This window comes from Rutilus rutilus (assembly GCF_951802725.1).
Source record: "Rutilus rutilus genome assembly, chromosome: 5".
Taxonomy (NCBI): Eukaryota; Metazoa; Chordata; class Actinopteri; order Cypriniformes; family Leuciscidae; genus Rutilus; species Rutilus rutilus.
Genome location: NC_140213.1, coordinates 42,410,257 through 42,422,911, shown reverse-complemented (window position 1 = coordinate 42,422,911; position 12,655 = coordinate 42,410,257). Strand labels below are relative to the sequence as shown.

The 12,655-nt window shown below is 37.3% G+C and overlaps 1 protein-coding gene across 1 annotated transcript in view; it reads right to left on the bottom strand.

The window, feature by feature from the left end:
* The window catches only part of fkbp16 (FKBP prolyl isomerase 16), a 45,710-nt gene extending 37,723 nt beyond the window's left edge, over positions 1–7,987 (bottom strand). Inside the window, exons 1-3 of the mRNA XM_084409270.1 lie at positions 7,053–7,987; positions 5,854–6,023; positions 5,382–5,470 (exon numbers count right to left, since the gene is read on the bottom strand). Coding sequence (XP_084265396.1) covers positions 5,382–5,470; positions 5,854–6,023; positions 7,053–7,623 — 830 coding nt within the window. The 5' untranslated portion in view covers positions 7,624–7,987. The remainder of the gene's footprint in view (positions 1–5,381; positions 5,471–5,853; positions 6,024–7,052) is intronic.
* Between the last annotated feature and the right edge of the window lie 4,668 nt (positions 7,988–12,655).

Below are 12,655 nucleotides of genomic sequence, written 5' to 3'. Positions count from 1 at the left end.
TTTCCCTGAAAAGGCCATAATGCAAGAGCTAAGGTGTCCAGTGACCTTTGGCTCTCCTTATGTTCAATCCCAGTCGTCCACTATGCCTGTATATTTGCTGACTGGATCTTCCACTGTGAGCACTGAGCTTGTTAGGGGTCATTTAGGGACTGGGTTTTGCTTTTAAACATGAATACAACATGTTTTTTTATGAGACAATTTCAGCTTGATATTTTTGTTAGTGATCCACTCCAGTTCATCCCAAGCCATCTGGGGTTTGTTCATTAAATTTTACGGCATGTCTCGATGTCCGAGTAAATACACACTTTCCTCTCTAGCACGGCTCATTGAGTCCCTCCGCCAAGACCAATAAGAAGGTGGTCCTCGTCTCCGCACATGCTGGAGAAGACAGCATTGTGTTTCTGCCATAACACACACACACACGGCTCTGTTTGGCTTGAGAACTTTTGTACTCGGCTCACACACTAATTTATTATTTGCCCATGTCCAGCATGTTTATCTGTCGGGGGTGTTGGATTCCGGCAAGTATACAGATAAAAGCTTGAGAGAGAGAAAAGAGGAGCGAGGGGTTCACACTGAGGGTGTGTTTGTCTATCTATGTGTGGTTTTAGTGTGTGTTAGTGAGAAAGCAACAATGTGTGTTTGTGTGATGGAGGGTGAGGGGGTGAGCGGTGATCTGCTATCGTGTTTTCCAGCAAAATGCGTGACTCATTTATATTAGGAGCATTTTTAAAAAGGTCTGGGATTTCTGTATCACCGCTGTCTTTGGCATATTCTATGCAAATGCCAAACATAAATTAAATGGTGGCGGTGAGTCACAACAAATTGAATGTGATTGGAGGGCTTTTCGACAAACACCAGCAGCACTTTTTCTTAGCTTGCAGTAAACATATCATCTCCTCTGCCATCTGCTCTAGAATGACATCATAATTCACGTATAAAACAATAAACAGGAATTTAAAGGCTACTATGCATTACTTAGCGTATAGTGAATGGCCCATCACATCAGGGTTCAACAATAAGGATGGTCTATGGGGGTAATGGATAAAACATTTAGTAAAGAAACAACATTTAATAAATAAATAAATAGTTTGTCTTTTTGTGGTGCCGCCAAAAAAAATGTTGGCTGTTAAAATAAATACTTCTGGCCTGGTAGGGGAAAAAAATCCTTGTTTTTGAGCCACTGTAAATGTTTTCTTATTATTATATTAGTATTAGTATTTTTTATTATTCATATACTATTATAGTATTCATTCTTGAAATAGCTTTTATTTTTTATATGTTAAGTTTTAATTTTAATTTTAGTTTAATTCATATTAATTTTATTATTATTATTAATGTCCTTTTGTAATATTTATTGATTTTTAGCTTTTATTTATTTATTTTTACATTTTAGTAATAGTACTTCCACCTCAACTTTTATATTTAAATTAGTTACAAGGGAAACTTCTCTTAGTTTCTTAGTTTTTTGTATCTATTATTTATATTTTATTCAATTTCAGCTTTATTTCAATTACCGAAAACTATTTTTAATAGGTTTAGTTAACAATAACAACACTCCCTATAACATTAATGTACGAAGTTCTGTATTTTTGTGTATAATATTGTTGATCTTGGTATTTGTTGAAAGCTTAAGAGATACTTTTTTATTTGTATGCCTACAGGTCAGTGACTAAAGGGGTCCAGTCTATGTCCTCACACATTTGGAAACTATCTGCAATATTGAGATGTGATCAGAGTCGCTTGGTTTCTCTAATGTGCTTTTCTTCGGGAGATCAACATGGGTGTGCTTTAACCTTGATACACCTCCATTAATGAGAAAATAGTCACCTGCTGTTCCATAACTAATAAGCCACTGATGCATGCATTAGAGACGGAAAGAAACAGCACTCTTCTACACAACGCTGCGACTCCAATCACAGTCAGTTGAATCAGTCTGTCTGCTGTCGGCTCCAACAAAAAGCTGTGAAGTGCTCTTGGTGGAGACAGCGCTGTCTGTAACAGGCTACCGACAGGGCTCAGTCAATACGTGCCACAGCCACTGGAGAGAAACTAAATTAGATTTTTTTTCATGCTCCTTTTAACTCTTTCTTTTTTTCTCTTCTTACCTCAGTAGCTTCCTCTCAGCCACTTTCCTCTCCCTCCATCTTCCGTACTGCCACTTTGACAAGCCGTCACAGTTGTCAAATAAGAAAACATGTTGGAGGTGATGGTTTTTTTTTGTTTTTTTTTTAGTTCTTTGTCAAAGAAGGCTTTATCAGGCTCAGTTCTCGAATATCTAACAGCGCCTGGTTGTATTATCCTGTTCACTTTTTTAAGATAGTAGAAGTATATTGGGTAGTTCAAACCTACACTGTAAAAAAAATTCTGGGAAATTTACGGTAAAAAACTGGCAGCTTAGGTTGTAAAAAATACGGTAGCAACTTTGTTGGTTTTACAGATTTAACTTAAATTTACAGTAATTTTTTTTTATTTCATTATCTGATATAATGTTAATTTACCAATCTATTGAAGTACTAATATCTATTTTGTACCATTGTAATACACTGACAACCACCAATTGCAGAGGTGATGAGAGTCACATGATGAATCAAAGTTCATCACAAACAGCATTTCCACACTCTGACAAAGTTAATACTTATATTTAGAAGCTGATGCACAGTGTCATTCACACAAACCATAAAAACCATCATGGTAACACACATGAAATGCAATAAACATGAATTTAAAAACATTAAATGTAACATAAAACCCTAATGTACAAAAAACGAATAAAAAATATGAAAAGAAACACCAAATGTGAAGTGTTACGCAGAAAATTGTGCGAATGTCAATTTACGTTTTTTCATTGTAAATTATACAATGCCTTGTTCTTTTTCACTTCCAAAAACGGTAAATTTAACAGTATTTTACTGTAAAATGACATTAAATGTATGGTTAGATCTAACACAGGTATTCACCGTTTATAGTACGGAAACTTTCTGTTAGCCTATATTAACAGTTTTTCACTGTAGCATTTTTACAGTGTTTTACCATTAAAATCATGATCATTTTTTACACTGTATGTATGCACTCTTAAAAGTAAAGGTTCTTTATTGAGGAATGGAACCGTTTTCCATGAAGAACCTTTAGCATTCATGGAAACATTCCATTCCACAAAAGGTTCTTCATGGTGGAAAACAGTTCTTTAGATTATTAAAGAAGCCATATTATGCCCTTTTACAGTGTCTTGATTTTGGGGTCTACTAGAATAGGTTTTTCATGCTTGAATGTTCAAAAAAAACATTATTTGACATTGTTGCAGAACCTCTCTTCCCAGTCTGTCAGTACGGCTCTAGGGTGCATTTCCCGAAAGCATCATTAGCCAATGGTCGCAAGTTCCGTCGTTATCAACATAGTTCAACGAGTCTGTGTTTTGCAAACAGCATCGCAAAATTGTGTGGTTTGAATGACAGCTCTCACTCTGTAGTTAAAAGCATAGTTTCTTGTTTGCATGACATGTGGACTCAATAAATCCTTATCTTAAATCCTTAACCAAATCCCCTTATGGAACCTTTATTTTTAAGTGTATACTTTTAGCACCTTTGCTAAACGCAGCTGCATTTAGGGAAGCATTGTTGGTGTGTAGGTGCGTGTGTGCGTTGTACCTATTCAGTGCCATGGGAGGAGATGTTGTCACAGTGGCTTTGCTGTCATCCTTTTAACTGCTGGCAAGAATCCTGTGAGGTCTACCTTTGGGCCAGGGCTAAATTTAAGTTTGCCGCTCACAGTCCTAATCAGTAGCATCAAAACAACCATTAACTGTGGATGGGTCTGCCTCTCACGACTGCTAGTTCCCAGCGGACACCACTCATAACAGGGCCAAAGAGAGAGAATCACATAGGAGCATGTCCCTTCAGCCCTTGGGTCTGCACTGCTACAAGCCAGAGCTAACGATCACTCATGAGCCCTCTCATGCACTGCACACACACACACACACACACAGACACACGTGCGCTTGTGTAGTTAGCATACAAACAGGCCAAAGCTCAAGACCACAATCATGATACGAGAACAACAACATGACCCCAAACTCCCGTTCCCCCAAGATCTCTGGGCAATCTCTGGTCATTTTGTGCTTACGAGTAAATCTGCAGTAAGTAAATTCATGCCTGAAATACCCTCTGAACTAAAGGCAAAAACAGCACATGGTTACCCGTGCAATTGATTTGAAGGCGATTCACAATGGAAATTCTCTAATTCTGGAACGTCTTCTGAAAAACACATGACCGTTCACTGCTTATCTACATGCATGGATTTACTTTGTGAACATGTGAATACAAAGTACGCACATGGAAAATGAAACAGGTATTTATAACAGTACTAGCCTCTCAGTACTAGCCTATTTCATTTACTAAATGTCTAAAAGCATTATATTAATATGTATATAAAAGTATATTATTGTCAGTACACACACACACACACACACACACACACACATATAATACTTTTATTCAGCATTAAATTGGTTAATAAAAGTGACAGTAAAGACTTTATTGTTTAAATAAGCCTGTTTCAAATAAATGCTGTTCTTTTGACTTTTCCATTCATCAAACATTAAAAAAAAAGGTTTCATGGTTTCCACAAAAAAAACATGATACTTTATATATAAAGTATCATGTTTTTTTTTTGTTTTTTTTTGGAAACCATGAAACCTTTTTTTTTTATATATATATATATATATAGTTTTTCTTTATTATCTTCTATATTTATGTTGGTCACTTACTGCATGTACAGTATTTCTTATTTATATTTATATCACCAGATGTGTGGGGATGCCTAATAAGGGGTCAGTCATCTGATGTATGTGTCACAAATTCCAGGGAATGTGCTGATTCAGACATCACTGTTTTTCCCTCTTTACTTCTGAAAAGATACCCATCAGCCACGCAAGTAAAACTGAACTCACATTTTAGTGAGTTTTCACCCTCACGATGTAAATCAGTGAGTGAAGCAAGTGGTTAAACTAAACAAAATGATGGCCTATAGTTAAAGAATTAAGAGGATATAGGGAGGGGTTCCTGAACGTCCTCAATGGTGTTTTGGGAAAGCCATCTGCTGCTGTTCATGGTTCATTTAACAAGCTACTGGGGACAGACCGTTAGCCCTGAGAGTAACAGGTATAAAAGGACTCTGTCCCACCCTGTGAGGATGGGAACCACTTGACTTTTTCAAACTGATGTCACAAGAGACCCGTTGAGCTGTGCTCTACACCCTCCCGTACTTATGACAGAATGTTAAATCCTAAATTCACCTTTCAAAAAACTTGCTTGTATTTTAGTCCAAAACCCAGTCAGTGTGTGCATTATTGGACAAATAACACAGGTATATTTCTCTCTTACCTTCCCAGGAGTCCATAGGTGTATTGTGAGTCCGCAAGCAGTAAAGCAATCTCCCCTTGCTTCATTGAAAGGGTGCACTCTTCCAAGGCCTATACACGCAAAACGGGCACATTTTAAACTTCAGATAATACATACTGTATAGATTTTACTGTACATATCTAGATTTAGTCTCAACAAGATAACTTAAGAAAACGACGCTTATTTGCAGTCTTCAAGGTCTTAATACAGTGTTGGCAAACAAGATTGACCTTACTAACTTTCCACTGAAAAGTGAATCAGCAAGGAGGTGACGTTTTCCCAGCCTTGAGTAAACACATACAGAACTCAACATGTGAAAACACAGGTTAATCCCTATGGAAAACTCTGCAGGCAGCAGGTGCGAGGTGATAGACAAGATGCAGGCAGGTGTTCCAGAGTTTCCTGTGCGTGTGTGTGTGTGTGGTTGCCCTTCCTTTGCCTGTCTGCGTCTCACCTGGTTGACATCTCCCTCTCCGATAACGAAGACCAGCTTGCAGTCTTTCTCCACCACAGTCCTATCCTCTAGCACACCCTGCATTTTTAGCGTGACCTCTTGGCCCCAAGCCGGGGTCATGGCATTCTCGGGACTGGCCTGTAACACCTTCTTCCTGAGCAGGCGGTCATCTACAGGCGGTTGGGGTAGTGGAGTGAAAACGGGGGAGGGGAAAGAGATCAACAAGACCCTGAAGCAATAGTGTAAAACTGTGTGGTGGATGTTCTTAGTGTGGTGTCTTTCTGGCTAAGCTAGTAACCTTTTCCTTTCAACTAGGTGCTAGTTAAAAGGAAAATTCTGTTATTATTTACTTTCAAACCTGTACAACAAAATAACTGTTTTTGTCCATATAATGACTGTCAATGGGGTCCAAAACAACACTGAACTCTGCTGTTTGAACAAAAAACACAGAGACAGTTTTATAGTTTGGAAATGACATGGGTGAACTAACCCTTTAAGGAGATTTTTGGGGACAGCAACATCACATGGTGTAGACCAACATCCAAAACATCATATCAGCAATACTGGTATATCATACACTCTTAAAAATAGTGGTTCTTTGTTGGCATCTATGGTTGGATAAATCGATGAACCTTTAACATCCATGGAGCTTTCCATTGAACAAAATGTTCTTTATAGTGGAATGCTCTTCAGATCATTAAAATGTTCTTCACACAAATTCTACTGAAATTTCGTGGACAAAAAAAGGTCCATTGTTTATTGTCAATACTGTATTGTTGTATGAAGCATGTACAGCTCCCATAGAAGTCACTTACTTTCCAACCAAGCAGCTTTCTGTTGGTCAACAAGACAAATCTGCGTGACCAACTTGAACCCGTTGCAAATTCTGCGTAGGGAAATATTTCACCCACGTAATTCCTGATTGCGTTGATTCCTATTGAAATGCTTGGATTTCTCTCAGTGTTAAATGTGACCACAGCTTAAGACAAAAAAAAGGTTATTTTAAGAACTTTTCACTAAAAGGTAAGCATTGGCGTCACTGTGAAAATGCCAGTAGGGCATGTTAGGCATTTAGCGCAGATACAGATGTAGCAAAGATACAGGTTTTGGGGGATTTTCAATGATATTCTGATAACAAATTGGATGGCTTGAGTGTTTTATTTGTTTCAGACTAAACAAATATGTCATTGTGGACATACCTGTGACGTCCTTCCAGTCGTCTGCCAGAAACAGCTCCTCAAAGCTGGTGCTGGTCCACTCTTCATTGTCAAAATCTGGAAAAAGAGAGTCATCTGAGCTGTCCCTTTCTTCCACTTCAATGTCCTTAAACCGAACTGATTTCCCAAAGCTGGGAGTCTTTGTCAGTTTTCTCCTGTCCTCTGTGTCTGAATCATTGTTCTCAGGTGGGCTGATGGGAGTATTTGAGGGAATGGGCTCATTGGTTGGGTCGCTGCTGGAGTCATTAGCATCTGTGCTCAAGTTTTCAGCACACTTCATTTCTTCTACCTCTTCATTTTCATCTTTCTTCTCACTTCCTTCTTCATCCTCTTCGTCGTCCATTGGTTTCTTCTCATCCTCCTTTACTGTGATATTCATTCTCTGCAGCTCCATGATTGGTTCTTGGAGCTCCTGCCAGGGCTGCAAAATACCTTCTTCGCTCTCCTCCTCTTTGTCCCCAACTGATTTTACAAACATTTCAGACTCCAATGTTGTCTCCTCCAGTTCTCCAGCTTCTGGTTCCATGTCCCCACACGGTGCTATGGATACCATTTATCTCTTCCTAAAAGTGCTGAATGTCTTTCTAGCACAGGCCACACGCCAGGTTTGTAGAAATTGATGTCGCTGCTATTCAACTGCCAAGCCGATGATCACCTGCATCCATTAGTGACAGCGTGTAGTATTTTCTAAAGCGTCACGTCCACATGGACTCTAATAGAATTAGCATGGAAATGCATCGCTGCATGAAATAAATCCCATCTGTGGCCAGTCCATTTCCTGCAGATCTCGTAAAATGGTCCTTGTTGTTATGTTTTGCAATGAATTTGTTGATTCAGTATCGAAGGATGCAAGAAATGATCAATGCATGAGAATTGTGTTGAAACGTAAAGCCCTACTGGTCAGTAGAGTTGTGTGCAGTGATAATCTGTTGGATTAGAAGAGCAAAATCTAATCTGCCCCAACGTCTGTAAGCTTCTTAATGACTTCATCACGTCGTCCCATAATACCGTTTCCATGAATGCGTCCACCAATAAGAGGACTTCAGGGACTGTTTGCTATTGTGGTTGTTTTTTACTTACAATATAATGCAATATAAACATATTTCGTAATAAATACTGTATAAAGAGAAATATTCTTCCAATATAAGTATGCTGCCTTTCAAAAGTTTAGGGTTTGGTAAGATTTTTTTCAGGTTTTATTAAAAGAACTCTCCAAGGCTGCATTTATTCGAGCAAAATATTGTGATGTATTATTAGAGTTTAAAATAACTGTTTTCTATTTTCAATACATTTTAAAATGTAATTCATTCCTGTGATGCAAAGCTGAATTTTTCCAGCATCATTACTCCAGTCTTCAGATGAATGCGGCCAAGTACAGGGATATCCTGGACGAAAACCTTTTCCAGAGTGCTCTGGATCTCAGACTGGGCCGAAGGTTCACCTTCCAACTGGGCCGAATGACCCTAAGCACACAGCTAAAATAATGAAGGAGTGGCTTCACAACAACTCTGTGACTGTTCTTGAATGGCCCAGCCAGAGCCCTGACTTAAACCCAATTGAGCATCTCTGGAGAGACCTGAAAATGGCTGTCCACTAACGTTTACCATCCAACCTGACAGAACTGGAGAGGATCTGCAAGGAGGAATGGCAGAGGATACCCAAATCCAGGTGTTAAAAACTTGTTGCAGCTTTCCCAAAAAGACTCATGGCTGTATTAGATCAAACGGGTGCCTCTACTAAATACTGAGCAAAGGGTCTGAATACTTAGGACCATGTGATATTTCAGTTTATCTTTTTTAATAAATGTGCAAAAATGTCAACAATTCTGTGTTTTTCTGTCAATTTGGGGTGCTGTGTGTACAATAATGAAGAAAAAAAAAGAACTTAAATGATTTTAGCAAATGGCTGCAATATAACAAAGAGTGAAAAATTGAAGGGGGTCTGAATACTTTCCGTACCCACTGTAAATTGTAGCTATGTTTTATCACTTCTTATAAATTAAATGCAATCTTGTTGAATAAAAGTTATTTCTTAAAGCTACACTGTGTAGGATTTTCTCCCATCTAGCGGTGAAATTGTTTATGACTACCAACTGAATATTACTTTCTAGCCCCTCCCATTCCGAGGGCGTTTTAACTCTTACGGTGGCCGTATTATTTCAAATCTGCCGGCAGTCGCGAGTAATCTCCCTCTTGCATTCGTCACGGTGCCACTGAGTGTAAAAACGCGAAAGGCGAAGCTTGAATTTCCAGGTATGTCCCTCTTTGGCTAATGTATTTTCAAGATGGAGGCGCAACATGGCTGCCGCCATTCGAGCGACTCGCTCGTATGTATTCTAAATGGCAGATTCTACGCTTACGAGAATACTTGATTAGTTGGTAGAAGTAATTACACATTAAAGGGTTAGTTCACCCAAAAATTAAAATTCTGTCAGTAATTACTCACCCTCATGTTGTTCCAACCCCGTAAGACCTTCGTTCATCTTCGGAACACAAATTAAGATATTTTTGATGAAATCTGAGAGCTGGCTCACTCCTCCATAGGCTTCTAGGTGACCGAAACTTGCTGGCCCAGAAAATGTATTAAAGAGATCATTAATATAGTCCAAGTGAATACAGTGGCTCAATCTTAAGTTTATAAAGCGATGAGAATACTTTTTGTGCGCAAAAACAACAAAAATAACAACTTTATTCCACTATTCATTTCCTTCTATCTGGGCCTCGAGTGAGTTCATGTAGTGTTTTTGCGCAGCGCGTCTGTGTTGAGCACTACATGAACTCACTCGAGGCCCAGATAGAAGGAAATGAATAGTGTAATAAAGTCGTTATTTTTGTTGTTTTTGCGCACAAAAAGTATTCTCGTCGCTTGATATACTTAAGATTGAGCCACTGTAGTCACTTGGACTATATTAACGATCTCTTTAATACATTTTCTGGGCCAGCAAGTTTCGGTCACCTAGAAGTCTATGGAGGAGTGAGCCAGCTCTCAGATTTCATCAAAAATATCTTAATTTGTGTTCCGAAGATGAACGAAGGTCTTACGGGGTTGGAACAACATGAGGGTGAGTAATTACTGACAGAATTTTCATTTTTGGGTGAACTAACCCTTTAATGAGCACATGTCATTTTGAAAGAACAAAGTGTTTTTTTGCTAAGAATCAACTTTAAAAAATTACAAAGTGTAGCTTAAAAAAAAAAAAAAACTTACTGACTCCAAACTTTTGAATGGTAGTGTAGATATCATTCTAATGCAATTTTACTTATATTGGCAGAACAAAATTCTAACGGGTATTTGTTTAGATACTGAGCAAAGGTAAAAAGAAAATCATATACCATATCCTCATGAGGAGAACAGGCATTGACCGAAGATAACCTACTGTGTGTGAACACATGAACAGGTTTTTCCAGGTTTGCAACATGCCAAGTGTAAAGGAGACATCAATGAGCCATGCATAATTTCAAGACAAGACAAGCATTTTCAATGTCCATATGCATGATTATTTTCCACTCAAATACATTTTTAAAACAACAATCAATCAACAACACTTGACTGGCAACAATAACATTTATATATCTATAAACTTTAAAGTATGCAGTTTGTTACGTGAGAGATAAACTAAAAATGATTGCACTATTTAATTTATCAGCATTAGTGCATCAAATTTAAATGGAACTATTCAGTATAGGTACACGGATGTGACTTTATATGCAGCTTTGAGAATGTTGATCTTGGATTTGTCTCTAAAGATGAAACACACTAGAGATTTTTATTTGCTTTCTGCATTCTCCAGAGGCTGCCGGCACTGTTTATGGCAAGAGGAAGATTAACCAAAGGCCACAGGACTGACTTCTTGTTTAACCTGGGCCTTAAAATGGCACTTGAACAGCTGTGGTGGAGCTCTGTGAATAGTCACTAAGCTGATGACTAAGCGACTTACTGTTTGAAAGAATGAACATTTAAATAAAATTGGTGTTTTATGTAAGAAAGACTGATGTTTTTTTTATCAATTTGATGAGCTCAAATCTTTCAAGATTGCCACATACTGTGAAAACCTTGCTAAATCTGTAATATTCTCTGCCAAATGTAAAATCCCCAAACAGTTTTTTAAAAACCAGTTGGAAAGGAAGGGAGTTTCAGAGACGAAACTCAAGGCTTATGAATACAATTATCCTGGATTTCCAATGGTTTGACTGTTTTCTTTTCAAGTTGCTTGTCCTATTTGAATTTCAGCAGTGAATGTCATGTACTTGATCCATTCCTAAGGCTCTGACACTTCAGTTATGGCTCTCTTTGCCTTAAAATATTGAACTCATCTGATCTGTATAATGTAAATGTACACATAACATGGGGTCTCATGTCATAATATTTCAAAGCAGTTGTAGAGTCAGTGGCATGTTTTATTATAAACCACGATTCAAGGTAACATATATTGTTTGTCCAGCCGGCTTCAGATGTCCCTGTATCTCAGACAGCCATATGGCAAGTAGAGTTTCCATTAGAGACTATGAGAGAGCTCCTTAATCCAAAGGCCCAAGCACCTTGTCTGTTGGGGATTATGTCTTCCAATTAACCTAAATTCCCTATTTTCCCCCCTCACTGTCCATTTCACCTCATCTGTTTGCATGCTTAAAAGGTGCAGATGATTGCCTGGCTTGATTAAGTGAAGCATTTTTCTGTATGCACATTTTAATCTAGTTTAAAATGACAGTCTGAGCTTTTCCCTCATCATTTTGTTCACAGGACATTTCTTTAATACCACAAAATCTCCAAGATTTGCAATTGACACTGCAGTGAATTTCCTCAGGCATACCCAAATTTGTTTGCTTTATCTCAGACTGATAACTGTTGCTTTTCAACCGAATGGTTTCAAGAGAATATATTTGTAATGATATTTATGATATGCAAGCGGAAAAGACGATCTAACATACAGAGATTTATTCATACATGAAATTGAGATTTTTTTCAGATGACTTCATTTGATATTTTACATTACTATACTGTAATTATTTTTTTATGTATGTTCTAATATATATTATATATATATATATATATATATATATATATATATATATATATATATATACACACACACACACACACACACACACACACACACATATATATATATATATATATATATATATACTGCCATTCAAAAGTTTGGGATCAGTAAGATTTTTTACGTTTTTGAAAGTCTCTTATGCTCACCAAGGCTACATTTATTTGATTAAAAATACAAAAAACATATATATTTTTATAATTATAATATTATATTATTATTTATTATTATTCAATAAATCATTTTATTTTTAATATATTTTAAAATGTATCCTCTGATTCAAAGCTGAATTTTCAGCAACATCCAGTCTTCAGTGTCACATGATCCTTCAGAAATCATTCTAATATGCTGATTTGCTGCTTTTATCAGTGTTGAAAACAGCTATGTTATTTTTTGTAATTTTTTAAGAAATCAATACTTTTATTCAGCAAGGATGCATTAAATTGATCAAAAGTTAAAGTAAAGACATTTATAGGCCTAATGTTACAAAAGAGTCTATTTCAAATAAATGAAATAGAACTTTCTA